Here is a 19730-nt window from a genome sequence, read left to right as displayed (position 1 = left end):
ATTTTGGCACACGCCTTTAATTACAGCACTCAAGAGGCAGAGGCAGCTCTGTGTGTTTGAGGCCAGCCTGGTCTACATAGTGAGACCCTGTCTCAAAAAAAATCAGCCTAGGAATTTGGGTACACATAAACGTTCTTATCATAGCAGTAGGAAAAGCAATAAGATGACCTATGTGATAGACAGCATTTTCATATGCCAGTCAGCTTAGGGTGCCTATAGCTTCTCAAGTCATTAGAACTATAGTGAACACAGTAGGCTTCATAGCAAAACAGAGGGCTGAAGACCTGTGTGAATCTAGGAAGTGGCTTTTTGTCCCAGTGAATGCTACTTTTCTTTTTTGCTTTTTTGAGAATCTATTTGCTGTTTATCACAGACTAGCCACAAACTCAGCAGTCCTCCTTCCTCAGCCTCCCTAGTGCTAGGATTACAGGCATGAGTTACTATGCCTAGCTAAAAACTTGTCGTTTTTAAAACATGTTTGCCCTGGCTAAATCACTGACACTAAAACAGAACAAGTGAATTCCCTGTGTACAGCAGAGTATCCCTTACAGTGGGGTGGCTTCAGGTGTCAATATGTGGGAGACACATGGAACATGGGATGCAGTGCACATGACAAAGCTCCTGAGAGGGATTCATGGGTGGAGGTACTCAGCAATGATTCCAAGCACGGCAACTCCCAATAGAAGTTTTCCAGGGACATTGAAGGCCACCCAGGCACCTGATGGTGTACAACAACCTACTTTTAGACTTGTAGTAATTCTATCCACTGATGATTTTTCCTACAAAGGGAGATTTAACAAATGGGGCTTGATGCATTTTTTTTGCAGTGCCCTCAGAATAAAAACACGAAATCAAGGAGTGTTAGCTATAGCTCATGTGATAGAGCACTTGTCTTCACCTAAGTCCCTGGGTTCAATGCCCAATTTCATAAGAAAGCAAAAATGAATATTAAATATCTCATGTCATCCAGGACCTCTCTCTCCCTCCAGTGCCTATAGGTGTGTGGCAGAATTTGAGTTGGACTGCTAGGCATCCAGAGACCATGTGAGGGGTCAGATGAGGACAATTTCCAACCTCTGCCTTGTCTTTCTATTTGGCTGGTTGACAGTGGGTCTTTGTGTTGGGATCCCTGTATGAATCGTGGGTGGGAATCTGTACATGTCAAGATTTCAGAGGACAGCCCTTGTCTTTGCAGAATTGAGCGGGTGATGGACAACAACACCACTGTGAAGATGGTGCCCATAAAAATTGTACACTCAGAAAGCCAGCCGGAGAAGGAGAGCCGCCAGAGTCTCGCATGCCCAGCCGAGCTGCCCGCCCTGCCCAGTGGGCTGGAGAGAGACCAGATCAAGACATTGAGTACATCGGAGCAGTGCTACTCCCGCTTCTGTGTGTACACACGACAGGAGGTGGAAGCCCCTTATAGAGCCCGCCCTCCAGAGCCCCGGCCTCCCAGCACCCCTGCACCTCCTGTCAGAGATAGCTGTTCTTCCCCTCCCTCACTCAACTATGGGAAGGCCAAGGAGAAGACCGAGGATGACTTGAAGTCTGAAGAATTAGCCAGAGAGATTGTGGGAAAGGACAAGTCATTGGCTGACATCTTGGACCCCAGTGTGAAGATCAAAACCACCATGGATCTGATGGAGGGAATTTTCCCCAAAGATGAGTACCTTCTGGAGGAAGCTCAGCAGCGGAGGAAGCTGCTTCCCAAAGTCCCCTCACCTAGAGTCACAGAGGACAAGTGAGTAGATGGCAAATAACATGGGGTGCTTGTTCCTCATTCCCTATCTCATAGGCTTAGAAGTGAAAGAAGGGACTTAGGGGTATATTGATATTCATAATTGCTTCTGGGGGGAGGTGATGGTTTTCCTTGGGGTCCCCAGTACTTAGCACTTTTTGGTAAGTTTTTAAATTATCATACCTGGATTTGATTGTATGGGACTTAGCAGAGGTAAGATGATGCCCACTGCAGCTGCTAATGTCCTTAGCTTACAACTGGCATGATTATGGCAGTATCCACATATCCATCCTCTCTAGGGACCTTTAGGAGTGTCATTTGGTAGGTTTCTCTGTTACACTGGAGAATGGAGCACTCCTGACATCTAGTGGATAGGCAGCAGATACTACTAAAGATCTTATAGTGTATTAGACAGCCCCAGATACTCTCAGTGCTGCCCCTTAGAAACCCTCTGTTAGTGTGAGGCTAACTGTCCACCCACTCACCTGTGTTGTGTCCATCATCTAATCTCTATATTCAATATGTATATCACATGCCTGTCTATCTGTCTATCTATCTATCTATCTATCTATCTATCTATCTATCTATCTATCTATCTGTTTTTGAAGTAGAGTCTCTCTGTGAAACTTGGGCTCCCTTGACCTTGGTCCTTCTACTTCAGCTTCCCAAATGCTAGGGTTATAGGAATATGCCAGCACACCTGCCTATCTCCCTCCTACCCACTTCTTGATAATGTTGAACTAGAATCCAGGTCCTCATATATGTTAGGCAAAGTTGTCATCACTAAGCTATAAGACTTACCCATTTTATTTTGTTTTGAGACAAGTTACCTATACTGACTTTGAACTCAAAATCTTCCTGCCTTAGATTCCTGAAAGCTAGTATTGCATATGTGTCCTACAGCTATCATGTAATCTTTACATGTGTTTAATCTGTGTATCTTTTGTCTACCTGCCTTTCACCTACTTTTGAGTCACATTACAAAGCCTGCTTCTAGCGTAAGGATGTTATATTGAACAACATTTTCTTTCATTGGAGATGTTTGTTTGTTTGTTTAAATTTCAGTTACCTAGGGGCCAAGGATGCATCTCAGAGGTAAAGTACTTAACCTAGCTTGTGTAAGGAGTTGGATTTAATCTGAATCACTGATGGGAAAAGCAGTTTTGCTTCTATGAGAGACATGTGACCATGTGACAGTGTCTAAAAACATTTTTGTTTGCTACATCTGGGGATGTACAGTTGGTATCTAGTATATGGAGCCCAGCGGTTCTGTTCAAGAGTCAACAGAGCATACATACACACACTTAAAAATTAAAACCCTATGGTCCTGGGTTGAGGATACAACTGGGTATGAAAGCATTTGCCTAGCATAGCAAGGCCTACAATTCCCAACCTATTACTGAAAAACAATGGCAGCGATGTCTGTGAACCTTGTGAGTAGTGGTGGGGAAGGGTTTTTTATTTTGTTTTGTTGTTGTTTTAATATTTTGGGTTTCACCTTATTTTCTCATCTTCCTGGTTCTTGTCCTTCTGTCAGTGCCATTTGTCACAGCCCAGGTACTGGGTTCAAAGAGTGTGCATGTGCCACAGCTGATTAAAATTTTGGCCTCTTCACCCAGGAAACAGGACTCAGGTGTGCCAGGGGTCGTGTCCTTGGCCACCAATTCTGCCTATTACAGCACATCAGCCCCCAAGGCAGAACTGCTTATCAAGATGAAAGGCCTACCGGAGCCCGAGGAGTATTCAGGGAGTGACTTGGACCGTGACCTGTCAGTTAAGAAGGTAAGAAGGAGAAGCACAAATCTGACCTCATCCCAGTAGTTCCAACTCACAACTACTAAGGAGGCTGAGGCAAGAGAATCATTTAAGGCCAGGAGTTCCAGACTAGCCTGGGAGAAATAGCAAGACCTTCCTTTATGCTAACCAAATCCCCTATCATGGTGATATAAGCCTGCAATCCCAGCACTAAGGAGGCTGAGGCAGGAGAGTGACAAGTTTGAATCAGTCTGTGCTGCACAGTAAGTTCAAGGCCAGCCTGGGCTTCACAGTGAGATCCTTCCTAAAAAGAAAAAAACAAACAAACAACCCTTCCCTCAGAATTGTATGCTAGGTCAGTGAAAGGTAGTAGGACCACTCATTTGTCACCTCAGCAGAGACCTTGCATAACATCTCTGAGGTCGTTTGTACTTGCTTTTCATGCAAGACATGGTTCAGCATGAATAGGCCCTTTATGCTTAATTATGTTCCAACCTTTCTACAAAGCCCTTGAGGATCCAACTGTAGGCAGACTAAAGAAAGGAGCCCTCTCTAAGGGACATTGTGTTATCATTGGAATTATGTATGGCCATAGCCCCAAAAATAAACGACAAAAAACCTCCATGTCTATCATAGGCTTGGTAAACCTTACCCTCTACCTGCTTTTGGAAATAGGTTTTATTGAAACATAGCTACATCCATTTGTTTACATATTGACTGTTACTGACCATGTAGCCTACAAGGAGCAAAATATCTACTCTCTAGCCCCTAATGGGAAAAGTTTGCCAATCCTTGCTATACTACATCAGGTATTAGAAAGTTGGAATAGGGTGAATGGATAGAAAGAGACAAATGCCTGTGATTGCAGAAACACAGAGTGATGCCGGGCTCAAGCCCTACAAATGTGTACTGTGTGAGGGGAAAGGAAGCAGATACAGATGCCCTTGGCGGGAGCTTGGTGATCTTTGGGAAGCCTTTGGGCAAGGCTTCAGCTTCGCTTCTTGAAGGAGGAAAGGAGGCTGGAAATTAACTCGGGGTCATGTTATTTAGCACCAATGACAGTCACTGCAAGGACAGTGTTATCTATTGCTCCCAACCTGGTGATTGAAAGACAGCACAGCTTGATCTTAGTTATGTTAGAAATGTTAGGGAAGGAGTATAGTGACCTGTTTATATATTTTTAAAAAATCCTTTCAGTGTAGAAAATGGTAACCTTTTGGGTCCTGGGAATTAAATAGGGAGATGGGGGTTTGGTCTCTTACAGACTTTGAATTAGAGTACTATGTACTTTATTCTAGCCACTTGTCCATATTTTTTTAAAACATCAGCATTTTCAGTTTTTCCTCATAAAACAGAAGTCATAGAATTTGAAGCATTTTCATTTAGGCTACAATGTACATACAGGGAACTGCCTTCTTCACAGTTAGGTCTTGTTATTTCATAGTATAATGTATTTAAAAGTACATGCCTTGGCCGAGGATGTAGCTCATTAGCAGAATGCTTACCTAGCATGTATTAGGCCCTAGATTCATTCTCTAGCACCCTACCCCACAAAGTATACCAAAATATCTTTAAAATCTAGGTGTGGTGGCACATATCTGTAGTCCTAGCATTCAGGAGGAAGAGGGAAAAGAGAGAGAGAGGAGGGGGAGGGAGGGAGGGAGGAGAGAGAGGAGAGAGAGAGAGGGAGGGAGGGAGGAGAGAGAGAGAGAGAGAGAGAGAGAGAGAGAGAGAGAGAGAGAGAGAGAGAGAGAGAGAGAGAGGGAGATCGATCTCCTCTCACTGGTTTTACAAATCCCTCATTATTGGATAGTGCAGAGACTAACACACCCAATCTGGCTGAATTCTTCTCTGGCTGTGTATGATTTAGCTACAATAACTTAGGGCACCAGCTTGGGATCATTCTAACAAGTGTCCCCATGCCTCCCTGTGCCCTACAGCAAGAGCTCATCGACAGTATCAGCCGCAAGCTGCAGGTGCTCCGGGAAGCCCGTGAAAGCCTGCTGGAGGACATCCAAGCCAATAATGCTCTGGGGGATGAGGTGGAAGCCATTGTGAAAGATGTCTGCAAACCCAATGAGTTTGACAAGTTCCGGATGTTCATTGGGGACCTGGACAAAGTGGTGAACCTCCTGCTGTCACTGTCAGGCCGCCTGGCCCGTGTAGAAAATGCCCTCAATAATTTGGATGACAGTCCTTCTCCTGGAGATCGGGTACTTGCAAACACATCTGTTTGGGAAATGGGAAGTGGTGAGGATCCTTTAGAAAAGCTGTCCTTGAGGTGCTAAGAAAGTCAGCTCTTAGAAGCCTCATAGTGTCTGTGCATGGTCTGTATACTGTTTAGAGCGTGGTACTCTGGTATAGCTGAGGTCCACTCTCTCGGTTTTCTTTCAGTTGACAGACAACAAGCTAATGAGATGCAGGGAGCAGGAGGCATTACAGGCATGTACCACCATGTGTATCCTCAGTTTTCTTGTACTCAAAAGAAGAGAAATATACTACTTGCTGGCTTTATTTCATAAGTTATGTTTCAGTCAAACATCTTTCTGTGTTCTTTGCATATTATAGAATTTCAAAATGAATCTCTTTATTAATAAAACATCTACTGCAGTCTCCCACCACTATCTTAGTAACTTTCAGGCATTTTTGTGATTTTTCACAACCTGAACTACATTTGTAGAACAAGTTAATGTCTGCTTATTTTGTGTTTGGAGTTCATTGGCCTTATCTGGCCTCTTTCCATGAAAATATCTTACCTCATTGTTTGTCTCAGGCCTGATGGTACAAGATGCTCTCTAAAGCTTATATGGTCATGGAAATCCCAAAGAGAGTTTCTGGTTCAGGCCACATTTAGGAACAAGTAATAGCCCCTCTTTTCTGACCTTTCTGCCAGTCTCCATGTGAAGACATTGAATGCATTCACCTCTCCTTCTTAGTTTCCTTCATCTTGGACTTGGTAGGGTTTCTATTGGATATGTATATTCTATAAACTGAAAGCAGTGATTGTGAGTTTTGTGTGTTAGAGACATGATTGTCTGTCCAAAGGACACTGTACACCCCCTTCCCAAACAGGACACTGAAAAGAGTTAAGGGCTGTTCCATACACACCTCCCAGCAGCTCTACCCTCTGTGTCTTGCTTTTCTGGCCTTTCTTTGTCTTTGTACCACCTCTTGTCCTGCCTAGAATCAATCAGTCTCAGTCCGTGTGTGTGTGTGTGTGTGTGTGTGTGTGTGTGTGTGTGTGTGTGTCCATCCCCACCCGTGTCCGTCCATCCATGTCTTTCCTTCTCCCTCTCCTCTCCCTCTCATACTAGAGATTGAACCCGTAGACTCATTCATACTAGGAAAACTCTTTACTGCAGAGCTATAGCCCAATCCTACTTTTGCTTTCTATTTTGAGGCCAGGTGTCAGTAAGTTGTCTGGACTAGATTTGAATTTACTTCATAGCTAAGACATACCTTTCACTTATGAGCTTTCTGCCCCAGTCTCTTGAGTAGCTGAGATTACAAGCCTGAGCCACGAGGCTCAACTTACAGTATTTCCCTTTTTCAATTTTGGGACAAACAGGATCCCCAAGTCCTTTGTCCCTTTGAAGCATGTCAGAACTGTCTAGCTGCTGGTCCCTGATTTTAAGGCAAATGGGAGAGAAGGCACAGACAGAGAGAGGAAACCCAGAGGGGCCTATGAGTGGCTTCTGGAAGGGCGAGGGAAGGAGGAGCTCTAGAGAAGCTATCCATAGTTAAAAGCACATGTAGACTACATCATGGTCATTCCTATGGAGATCCCATGTGGCTTCAAGGTTTCCATGAACAGTTATGAGACCAGTCTCCAAAAGCTGCAGGGCTTTTAAGGGGTTGGCCAGAAACTTTGCTTTAGCCCTGCCTCAACAGGACTTTCCGTCTCCTTCTCCCTCAACAGCAGTCACTATTGGAGAAACAGAGAATCCTAACCCAGCAGCATGAGGATGCCAAGGAGCTTAAGGAGAACCTGGACCGTCGCGAGCGCATTGTGTTTGACATCCTAGCCACCTACCTCAGCGAGGAGAACCTGGCTGACTATGAGCACTTCGTGAAGATGAAGTCAGCCCTTATCATTGAGCAGCGAGAGCTGGAAGATAAAATCCACTTGGGTGAAGAGCAGCTCAAGTGCTTGTTCGACAGCCTACAGCCTGAGAGAAGCAAATGAGAAGCCCATCCTGCAGAAGTTGGACACTGAGCCTTGGAGATTAATGCCTGGGAATATAAGAGTGAACCCAAGCCTATTTGCCCATCTTTGGAGAGACACACTCTGGAGCCACAAGGCTAGTAAAAAAAGCAATAATGTCCTGTTAGTATGTGATGATTTATTTATGTTTTTCATTTCTCTTGGTTTGCTGAGCAGAGTTTTGTATTACACGTGACTTCACAGAATGCCAGGCTTTGATGGTCAGCAGGGTCCCCTAGGATGTCCAAAGGCTGGGCCCACAATACACGTAAGCACTCCTTTGCAGCAGTGGCACCATTGTTCCTCCCCTGTGTAGATGCCAAATACATCCCTATGGTGCAGGAGAGGAAAGACCCCTGTGATTTAGCCAGGCATGGGCTGCTGTGTGTTCTGTCCTTGTTCATTCTACAATGTGAGCATTCATGGATCTATCATCCTGGTATTCTCTGACCCAGTTAAAATCAGTAATGATGATAAATTATTGATGTGTTGGAAACATGAACAGTTTCCTAGTGGTTAAAAAACAACTATGAAATGAACAACCTATATATTGGATGCATTCATTCCAAGAGTAAAATCATCACATAACTTGTGTGCATGCTTTGAAACACCCCAAACAAACAGATAGCTAGTGTCCTTCTTGTCACATCTTAAATAATTTGAAGTCAAATGACATTACTTGGTTAAAAGTGTGTCTACTAATAATGTTATTGCTTGCTCTTTATTTCCTGAGACTAATGGAATATTTTGAAGTTTCTTTCCCCCAAACACTAATTTGTTTGTGTATGTGATCTTTAATGATAATCGGTGGCTTGTCTCTCTTTACTTTTCTGTCTGTTACCGTGAGCCACGTGCCATGTACCTTAAGACTTAAGATTCCATCTTCTAGTTTGTCAGAGGTCTTGTGGAGTGCTTACATTTGAAACGATTTCAAGATTCCTTGTCCTTAGCAGTTAAAAAAGATGACAAATAGAGTGTTACTCATTAAAGCAACACTGTCATTCTATTGGTTTCTAGTTAACAGGACAGAGATTGGGAAAAAATATTTGTAAATCATGTGTCAGATTTGTTATTCATTTTGTTTTTATTATTATCTGTTTGTTTTAGAAGAGTCTCATGTAACCCAGATTGGCTTCAATCTCCCTATGTAGTCCAGATGACCTTGAACTCCTGATCCTCCTGCCTCCACTTCCTGAGCTCTGGGTTTACCAACATACCCCACTTCCATGGCTTCATATATCTGATAAAAGATTTGTATGAAGAACTCCCAACAGTAGAAAACAAACCATTTGAAAAAAGTGGGCAAAAGACTTGACTAGACACTTCACCAAAGAGGATGTATGTATGGCAGATAAACACATGAAAAATGTTCACCCACCAGTGACATGTATAACTTACTTACATTAAATGTGTGTAGATTTGGTGTAGTTCAAAAGATGTTTATGTAACTAAATGCATGGTGAAAGATGAGCAAGTCCCTCTAGTGACTTGATGTTTAGGCATCACTAGTCTTGGTTCTATCAAGGGATTATTTCACTCTTATTTTCCCCTGAGATTGCAGCAGATGCAAAGAGTCCCTCTCTGAGCAGTAACCACACCCTTTCCAGAATACACATGCACACTTAGATCCATGTGTATATGCATGTACTCACACTCCCACATACAGTTGTCTTAAAGGACCAGAATCCATGCATCCTGAGCCAGAGGAACAGAGGTTGACACCATAAGCTCTGGTGAAGATGATATCGTCCTCCGTACAGATGAGTCAAGATGGGCAAGCTTCTGTACTGCAGACCACAGATGGCCTTGTTGACAGCCTATCACTATCAGCCGGGAGAAAACCTTTGCAGAAGTGTTGATTCCTATTAAACAAAGCTACGTCTACCTTTCCAAGTCCCTGATCTGCCACTGTAGCCTCCTCCTTCCACTTGGTCATCCCTTGCTGTGAACATGGATCATGTCAGAAAATGTGATGATGGCTGTCCACAAACTTTTCAAGGAATTGCAGACTGTTTTGTTTTTAATTTACACAAAGCTATTTACCTGTGGTTCTTTATCCCCAAATACAGTGTTGTGAACATTTTAATGATATGTGTGTAAAATGTGAATAATGGAATTTTGTTTGTCTGTAACCTGCCTTTTCGTGTTGTTCCAGGATTGTCTGTTATGGAGAGCAATATTTAGTGTACTAGCATGCTTGTACTGAAGCACATAACACTTATGACCTTCCTGTCCATTCCCTGCTTGCCTGTTCCATGTCTGATTAGCAGGGACACAAAAATTCCAGAGAGTCCATGTACGTGTGTCTGTGAATAGTGATACTACTGCATAAGAAACAATCTGGTGCTAATGGTTGGTCTTTGGCATGCATAGATGTGGCCATAGCTATGGAACTCTTAACTCTCTGTACACACACTGACCTTGCTTGTGGTCGGTTTTTGTGGCTTTACCCTGAACTCTGCCCTGGCAAAAATGCACATTTGTTCTTGATGCTTACCACTTATCAACAGATCCTCTTGCTTGACTTTAACAAAATAAATAGTGTCTCTTCAAATGAAAGAAAAATGTCTTTATTTCCTACGTTGTAGCTTTGTACAAAAATAAAAATACCAGTGATGGGCATGTAGCCCAAGGGAAAAGAGTATGAGCTTGGTGCCCTGACTTCAGATACCAGCAGTATACTCCACAAAAAAAATCCTAAGCCAGGCCGGGTGGTGGTGGCACACGCCTTTAATCCCAGCACTCGGGAGGCAGAGCCAGGCGGATCTCTGTGAGTTCGAGGCCAGCCTGGACTACCAAGTGAGTTCCAGGAAAGGCGCAAAGCTACACAGAGAAACCCTGTCTCGAAAAACCAAAAAAAAAAAAAAAATCCTAGCCAGGCACAGGAGCTAGGTCAACAGTGTGACCATTCATTGCATCTATTATAATCCTCTGACCCAGCCAAAAATCGGTGGTGATAATTAATGTGTAGGAACATGAATGGTTTCCTGGTGGTTAAAAACAAACTGAAATGGACAACATATATTTTGAGTGTACTCAAAGATTAAAATCTTAAGTGCATTAACATACCCATAACAACACTTTTTCTTTTTAAATCGTGACATTGTCCTTTATACTATCACTTTCTGAGCAGCCTTTCTGATCAGTCTAGTCCCTCTCATGGCCATGGCCTATCCATTCTACCAATCTCTTGCAATCTGGCTTAACTCCCATACCTTTCTTTCTCATCTTACTGGGCACATGAAGCTAGAAACATGGGATTCTTTGGGGGGTTGTAACAGGAGGAGTAGGTCTGGGATACATAGTTTTTCTGTTGAATCTGATGTCTGCTGAGCATAAAGTACCTTGTCTGGAAGCTTTTGTATGAGCAGAGTGTTATCCCCCACCTGGCTCATCTTGGGATCTCAGAAGCAGCCCATCACTTTAATTCAAGGGTTAATGTTCATTCTTTTCAAAGCACTGTTCTTACAAATGCATCATAGCTATTTGCCCACAGACAGAGACAGGATGGACACCAGTTCAAGGCTAGTCTTCACTACACAATGAGTGTGAGGCCAGAGTGGCCTACATGAGACCTTGTCCCAGATGAAATAGCAGCAGAGATGGTACACCCTGTCAGACTTCATTATCTAGCTTGCCTGATACCCTGGGCAACAAAGGGCATTGACTTCCAGGTGTATGCCAGATGAGGATGCACCTAGCACACACTTCCATGACTTAAATTTCTGTCTTCAACTGCAAGTTCTAGTATGTTCTTCATGTAGCTGCTTGTTGCCAAGCCTATGATGGGTCAGGCATTTCCTACTATCTCAGAAGAAACATACACACTCTGTTATTCTCACTCAACTCCACTCTTAACTTTTCTAACCATCTCCTGTTTAAAGTATCTGTCCTGCTTGTTTTGGTGTTTTTTTTTTTTTTGCTTGGGGTGTGTGTGTGTGTGTGTGTGTATGTGTGTGTGTGTGTGTGTGTGTGTGTGTGTGTGTGTCTGTGTTTTATTTTGGTCAACTTGACTCAAGCTAAAGTTATTTGGGAAGAGGAATCTCAGTTGAGCCTCCATCAAATGGCCTGTTGGCAAGTCTATAGGACATTTTCCTGTTTAATAATGTGGGAGGATCCAGCCCACTGAAGAGTGACACCATCCTTGGGCCTGAGTTCTCTAAGAAAGCAGTCTGAGCAAAGCCATGGGAAGCAAGCCAGTAAGCCACACCCCTCCCTAGTTCTGCTTCAGTTCCTGCCCTGACTTCCCTGAATGATGAACTACAACTGTAAGTAGGAATAAACCCTTTCCCAACTTGCTTTTGGTCATAGTGTTTTACCACAACAATAGGAAACCAAAACTAAGAAGCCTTCCCTTCAAAACTAATTTTTTTGTCCAAGCTTTGTGGTAGGTGCTTGTAATCCTAGCCACTCTGCAGGCTGAGAAGGATTGCAAATTTAATGCCTCCCTAGGCTAGTTTAGAGTAGAGTTCTTGCATAGCATGCAAGGGAGCTAAGCTTCAATTTCCAAAACTAGACAAAAATAATTTGCTCAGCCAAAGAGGACAGTTCTAAATATGTTCCTCCCCAGCATTGCTCAAGCATTAGAAGGGATTTCTACTATCTTCCTGCAACAGCCCCTCACCTTCCCTGTCCAGGGTAGTTCCATTAGGAACTCCACAACCCTCAATGTTTTTCTATCTTGCCTTCCATTCTCCTGCATCCAAATCCACCATTTACCTACCTCCTGGGTACATTCTGACCTTTCAGTTCAAGGCAGGTCTTAGACATGAGTTGGCTTCCTATCTCCTCATTTCTAACACTTAAACACTTGGAAGAAATATCAAACAACTTCCACCTCCTTGTGGCTTCCTCTGTTCTGCCCTGTAGCATATGTTAGTTGTGACTCACAGGGCCTATCTCATCCTCTCTCTTTGCTTGGCACCTGAAAGTGTCTGCGTCCTTCCAGAGCACAAGTTCCTTGACTTGATGTATATGATTTGAGGTTCCTCTGTGCAGCTTTGCACTTTATTTTAATGTTATTTTATGTGTATGGGTAGTGTTTACCCTGCAGGTATTTCCCACATTCAAGCAAGCCTGCTACCCACAGAGACCAGAAGAAGGTGTTGGATGCCCTGAAACTGGAGTTACAGATTTCTGTGAGCTACCTTGTGGGTGTTGGGAATTGAACCTGGGTCTTTTAGAAGAGTGGCTCTTAACTACTGAGTCACCTCTCTAGGCAATTATTTTCTTCATTGAAGGGTACCAGCTACATTGAATGAAGCCCTACTCAATGCCCTCATTTAACTTGATGTTCTAATTGCTTCTGTCTGGGCCTTTGATTAATATATAAAGTGGAGTATCAAGTCACATTGTAGTGCTCTGGACATTATCATATTGGCATATTTGAGGAGCAGAACACCATTCAATTCATAATGCTGAGATACAGAGCTGTGGTATTTTATATTAATAAATAAAGTTGCCTGGGGTCAGAGCTATTAGAGCCATAGCAAGTGTGTGGCAGTGGTGGTGTATGCCTTTAAGGACCTGGAGGGCGGTACATACAGGCAGTGACGAGGCAGTCACATGATTGGGTTTACAACCAATCAGAAGCCAGAACAGAGAGACTATAGAGACAGACACACAGGAAGGAGGGCCCCTCTTTCGGAGAGCTCTCTTGGCTGAGGAGGATCCCTGAATCAGGAAGGGTGAGGCTCTTGGCTCTGACCTCTTGGCTTTCTTCTCTGAATCGGCTCTGTGTTCTTCTGTCTGATAAAACCGTTGGCTACACCTACACTGAATTACATCTACACAGAGCCTAGTAAGAAACACAGCCAGAATGAAGGAGGGAGCTCATCCTACTCTGGGAGGTCTGTACTTCTCAAAGAATAAAATGGGGCAAAGAGAAGCACCCAGACATCTTCAAGAAGAGAAGAGTGGTCTGTTTATAATGAGCAGTAGCATAAAGTTTGAGTGTTCTATGCTGAAAAATGATGGGATTGCCACCTCCTGGAGCTAGAAGCAAATGAAATAAGCAAGCAGGTGTTGTCCATCTCATTCGTTCATGTAAATAGGATGAAGTGCTACAGAGGAGCTCTTCAGAGGTCACAGAAGTTCAGGGGAAGAATTTTCACCTGCACAATGTGGTTTTTTTTTATTTTTATTACATTTGTGTGCATGTGTAGGTGCACACATGTCACAGCATGTGTCAGAGAATTGGTTCTCCTTCGACCACGTGGGTCCTGGGTATAGAACTTAGGTTGCCAGACTTCATTACAGGAGCCTTTACCCACAGAGACATCTCACGAACCATGTATGTGCTTTTTATTTTGAAAAATATTTCTTTTATTTTTGAGATCGTAATATACTTACATAATTCCCCCCTTCTCCTCCCTCTAAACCCTCCCATTCTTTCAAATTCATGGTCTCTTTTTTCATTAGTTATTATATACATATGTTAATATGTATATGTATATATATTTATAAATATACCTTTTCCCATCTATATGATGTTTCCTGTATGTATGTTTTCAGGGCTGACCATTTGGTATTGGCTCACCAGTTGGTGTGCCCTTCTCCGGTGAAAAATATTTCTCCCTCTCTCAGCATTCCTTAGTTGCTAGTAGTTCTTTGTGTTGGGTTAAGGCCTCAAGGACTTTCCCCCATCCATATTAGCATATCTACTGTTGTCCTTGTTCAGCTCATGTCTAGGCTGTCATGTTGGTGAGACTTTATGGGTGTAGCTTCTGACATTTCTAGGAGACACAATCTCACAGCAAACTCCCTGGTCCTCTGGCTTTTACAATCTTTCTTCCTCTTCCACAATGATTCCTGAACCTTACTTAGGTGCAGGGATCGATTTGTAGATGTATCAGTTAGGTCTGGGCTCTGCAACTCTGCATTTTGATTGGCTGTGGTTTTCTGTAATGGTCTCCATCTGTTGCAAAGAGAAGTTTCCTTGATGAAGAATGAGAAATCCATTTGTCTCTGAGTATAAGGACAAATAGAGTGTAGTTAGGAATTATGCTGGTTTAGTAAAGTGGTATTTGTAGGTTCTCCTCTAAGATCCATGTGTTCACTAGCCCTGGGTAGTTGGCTGGGTTTCTAGTACCAGGTAGGATTTCCCTCTTATTGAGTGGGTTATTTTTTGAGATTATAATATAATTACATTATTTCTCCCTTCCCTTTCCTCGATACAAACCCTCCTGCGCGCCCTTCATTGCTCTCTTTCAAATTCATGGCTTCTTTTTCTTTTTTTGGTGTGTGTGTGTGTGTGTGTGTGTGTGTGTGTGTGTGTGTGTATAAAACCTGCTCAGTCCATATGATGTTACTTGTATGTATATGTTTTCAAGAGTAACTATTTGGTGTAATGTGGTTTTAATTTTCAAAAGTGAATGTTAGTGGAGCTGGGCAGTGGTGACTCAGACCTTTAATCCCAGCTATCAGGAGGCAGAGGTAGGTAGTTCTATGTGAGTTTCAGCCAGCCTGGTCTACATGGTAAGCTGTCTCAAAAAAAAAAAAAAAAAAGAAAGTAAATGCTAGTGATACACTTTGACCTTGTTAAATGATGAAATGATGCATTTCCCCAGATGGTAAGTCCCTGATGAATCCAGTTGTCTTTTTTTTTTTTACACTTGGCAAATAATCTGGTGACTGTTTTGCTTTATGATAATTGTATCCTAAGTATTAAATTATATATATGTACAAGATTCAATCAATCTTGTAGTACTTAACTATTTTGTTTTTTTGAGACAGTCTTTCATGCATATGTCATTGAAAAGGCTTTAGCAAATTTAGACTTCCTAAGGCAGGGAGCTCATACTAAGTCCTTTAAATTTCCAAAGGTCTTTGAACATTCCCGTATCTATTCTAATGGTTCCCACTCAGTCTCCTTTAAGGCTTAGGCAGTTAACTGTGTCTTTCAGATGAACCTTCACCAGGCAAGCTGTGCTACACCTCCCTAGTTACCTACATGTACATACTTCCAGGTTTACATTGGTTGACATTTCTTCAGGCCACCTGGCTGGAGACCAGAAGCTTTTCTTATTCTTACTGTTTTAGAACTAGCTTTAGGCATGATTCAGAGAAATCTGTAGGTGGAGTTGTTGGTATACCAGAAAGTATATAATCTGTGCCTGCAGCATGGTTTGCAGATCACTACTTAAGAGGAATATCAGACAACTGGGATATGGAAGAATTTGTTCTTGTTTTTGCCAAATAATTATTTTTTCTTAAAAAATATATTTTATTGAAAGACTAAGAAGGCTGCCTGCAGAACTTCTCCACTCTCTCTGTTCCCCTAAACCAGTTCTCAGCCTTCCTAATGCTGCAACCCTTTAATATAGTTCTTCATGTTGTGGTGAGCCCAGTCATAAAATTATTTCATTGCTACTTCATAACTGAATCATAATGTAAATATCTGTATTTTATGGTGGTTGTAGGTGACCCCCATGAAAGTGTTTTTCCACCCCCATGTTGCAACCCACATGTTGAGAACCACTGCCCTAGACCCAATCCTTCAGGCTATTCCCTAGTGCTGCAACAGAACACCAGCTGCAGCCTCCCTCCCCCACCCCCACCCACATTTCCTGTGGATCCCACAGACCATCCCCTCCTGCTCTCCCTCCCCACACTCATTGCTGTATCCCAGCCCCCAACTGAGGCAGATTCCCCCTGCTCAACCGCAGGCTGGACTACCCATAGACCTCCACACTATTCCTCTAGACCCAATCCTTCAGTCTCCTCCCTTGTGCTACAACAGATCACCAGTTTCTGCCTCCCTTACCCTGCCGACATCTCCTGTGGATCCCATGAACCATCACCTCCTGACCTCCCTCACCTTATTTGTCTCTGCATCCCAGCCTCCAACACCAGTAGGTGTTCCCCATGAATATACCAGCCAAGCAGTGTAGTAAAACAGGCAACACACTGCCACCACACTTTCTGAAAATACAGAGAGGAAAGAGAAACCAAGGAACAACATATCTACCCAATAAACACAAACCTAGAAATCAGCACCTAGAACTGTCATCACCCAAGCCCAGATATGGAGATGCCAGCCTAAGAACACACTCAGTAGCAGCCAGGACAACATGTCTCCATCAGAGCCCAGCTATCCTACCATAACAGCCCCAACATAGCTGAAGCACAAGAAAAAGACCTTAAAACCAACTATATGAATATGATAGAAGTCCATAAAGAGGAAATGAATAAATAAATCCCTTAATGAAAGCCAGGAAAACACAAACAAACAAATGGAGGAAATGAATAAATCCCTTAAAGAAAACCAAGAAAAAACAATTGAAGAAAATGAATAAAGCTGTTCAAGACCTGAAAATGGAAATAGAAACAATAAAGAAAACACAAACTGAGAGAATTCTGGAAATGAAAAAAAGTTCCTGGCACAAAACATCCAGGAAATTTGAGACACTATGAAAACACTAAATCTAGGAATAATAGAAATATAGAAATAGAGGAAGGAGAAGAAGCACAGGTCAAAGGCACAGAAAATATTTTCAACAAAATTATAGAAGAAATTTATCCTGACCTAAAGAAGGAGATGCCTATAAAGGTCAAGAAACATATAGAACATCAGATAGATTGGATCAGAAAAGAAAGTCCCCTTCCACATAATAATCATAATACTAAACATACAGAACAAAGAAGAATAATAAAAGCTGCAAGGAAGAAAAATCATATAACAAAGGCAGAAGTATTAGAATTACACATGGCTTCTCAAAGGAGACTGTAAAAGCCAAAACGGCTAGGACAGATGTGCTGCAGACTTTCAAGAGATCACAAATGCCAACCCAGACTACTGTACCCAGCAAAACTTTCAATCATCATAGATGGAGAAAATAAGAAATTCCATCATAAACTCATTTAAATAATACCTATTTTCAAATCCAGTCCTACAGAAGGTGCTAGACGGAAAACTTCAACCTAAGGAGGTTAACTGCATCCATGAAAACACAGAAAATAATCTCACACCAGCAAAATCAAAAGAAGGGAAACACACACACACACACACACACACACACACACACACACACACACCAGCACCAGCAACATCATCACCAACAACAACAACAAAAAAAAACAGGAATCAACAATCAATGGTTACTAATATCTCTCAATATCAATTGTCTTAATTCACCAATAAAGACATAGACTAACATAATGGATATGAAAACAGAATCCAACCTTCTGTTGCACACAAGAAACACACCTCAACATCAAGGATAGACATTACCTCAGAATAAAAAGTTGGAAATAGATATTCCAAGCAAATGGACCTAAGAAGCAAGCTGGTAGTGCCATTTTAATATCTAACAAAAATAGATTTCAAACCAAAACTAGTCAAAAGAGATAGTGAAGTATACTACATACTCATCAAAGGAAAAATCCACCAAGATGACATTTCAATTCTTTACATCTATTCCCCAAACACTAGGGTACCTGCTTTTGTAAAACAAACATTGCTACAGCTTAAATCACATATTTATCCTCATACACTGATAGTAGGAGACTTCAATACCCCACTTTCAGCAATGGACAGGTCATCCAGACAAAAACTAGACAGAGAAATACTGGAACTAACAGATGGTATAACCCAAATTGAACTAATGCTTATTTTCAAAACATTTCATCCAAACACAAAAAAATATACCTTCTTCCCAGTACCTTATGGAACTTTCTCCAAAACTGACCACATACTTGGACATGAAGAAAGTCTCAACAGATACAAGAAAACTGAAACAACTCCCTGTATTCTATCAGACCACCATGGATTAAAGCTCAAAAGTAGGATGGTCCTTCAAATTTCCTGTTTCACTGAAAAGTCTGCCAGATACTCTAGGCCTGTAGGCTGAAGATGAATGCACCAACATTACAGAAGAACTTTGGATGACTGTCCAGGCAGCAAGATGTCTGTCATTTCTAGAGTTTTCGAAGTTGCTTGCAATGCACTTCCTGTTTATTAGGGTAATACTATATCATTTCTGGGGTCTTTGATGGAGTTGAAGACTAGATAGTTATAGTTGCAGTTTTCCTTATTTATGATAGAAAGTAAATTAGGTATAAAACTTTGCAATCACTAAAGTAAGATAGATAATGGAATATTTTCTCTGAATTTGCTAAATACAATGGACTGAATATTGTAAATATAATTTTTACTTGATAACTGATTTGTTGTGTATAGTTTTACTATCTTAAAGTTAAAACCTTTATAACACAAATTTCTAAACAGTCTTATTAATTGAAAAAAAAACAGCCAGATATTGAGGTGAAAGCTGAAGGATCAGAGAAACAAAACAAGCCATAGCCAACCTCACCTCACCAACTCCCCAGATGATCTTGTTTCCTCAGACTGAAAGCCTCTGAGTCCTCACCCCTGAGGGTCTCAGTTGAACTGCTGCTTAGTTCCTGTCTCCTCATGCCTTATATACCATTCTCTACCCAACCATGTCACTTTCTGGGATTAAAGGCATGTGTGGTCTCCAAGCAAAGGCATGAGATCTTAAGTGCTGGGATTAAAGGTTTGTGCCACCACTGCCTGACTCTGTTCTCAGTGTGGCCTTGAACTCACAGAGATCCAGACAGATCTCTGCCTCCCAACTGAAAGGATTAAGGGTGTGTGCCACCTCTTTCTGGCCTCTATGTCTAATCTAGTGGCTGGCTCTGTCCTCTGATCCCCAGATAACTTTATTAGGGTATACAACATTTTGGGGTACACAAAATATCACCACACCTTTCATTTTTATTTGGTTAAAAAGGGGAAATGTTGTAAATTATTATTTTAAGATGTGTTACATTTGTTTAGCTGTGGAACATTTGTTTAATGATGCAAAGATGTGTTGCATTCTTTTATGTTGCATTTGTTTAACTCTGCAGCTGTGTTACTTTGCCTGTCTGAAACACCTGATTGGTCTAATAAAGAGCTGAACATCTAATAGCTAGCCAGAAGAAAGGATAGGCAGGGTTGGCATGCAGAGAGAATAAATAGGAGAAATCTGGGAGAAGAAGTTCAAGGAATGAAAAAAGAGGAGAGGAGTA

General features: G+C 42.0%; 1 protein-coding gene across 1 annotated transcript; it reads left to right on the top strand.

Annotated features, from left to right (window-relative positions):
* Positions 1-1056: 1056 nt before the first annotated feature.
* Positions 1057-10216, top strand: Shroom2 (shroom family member 2). Its single transcript, XM_059253256.1, is given in 5 exon segments — positions 1057-1083; positions 1086-1741; positions 3358-3520; positions 5434-5706; positions 7413-10216. Coding segments are annotated over 5 exon segments (1386 nt in total). The 3' UTR covers positions 7680-10216.
* The last annotated feature ends 9514 nt before the right edge of the window (positions 10217-19730 follow it).

This window comes from Peromyscus eremicus, unplaced genomic scaffold (genome assembly GCF_949786415.1).
Source record: "Peromyscus eremicus unplaced genomic scaffold, PerEre_H2_v1 PerEre#2#unplaced_3992, whole genome shotgun sequence".
Taxonomy (NCBI): domain Eukaryota; kingdom Metazoa; phylum Chordata; class Mammalia; order Rodentia; family Cricetidae; genus Peromyscus; species Peromyscus eremicus.
The sequence above is the reverse complement of the archived record's forward strand: the minus strand, read 5'-3'. Positions and strand labels throughout refer to the sequence as shown.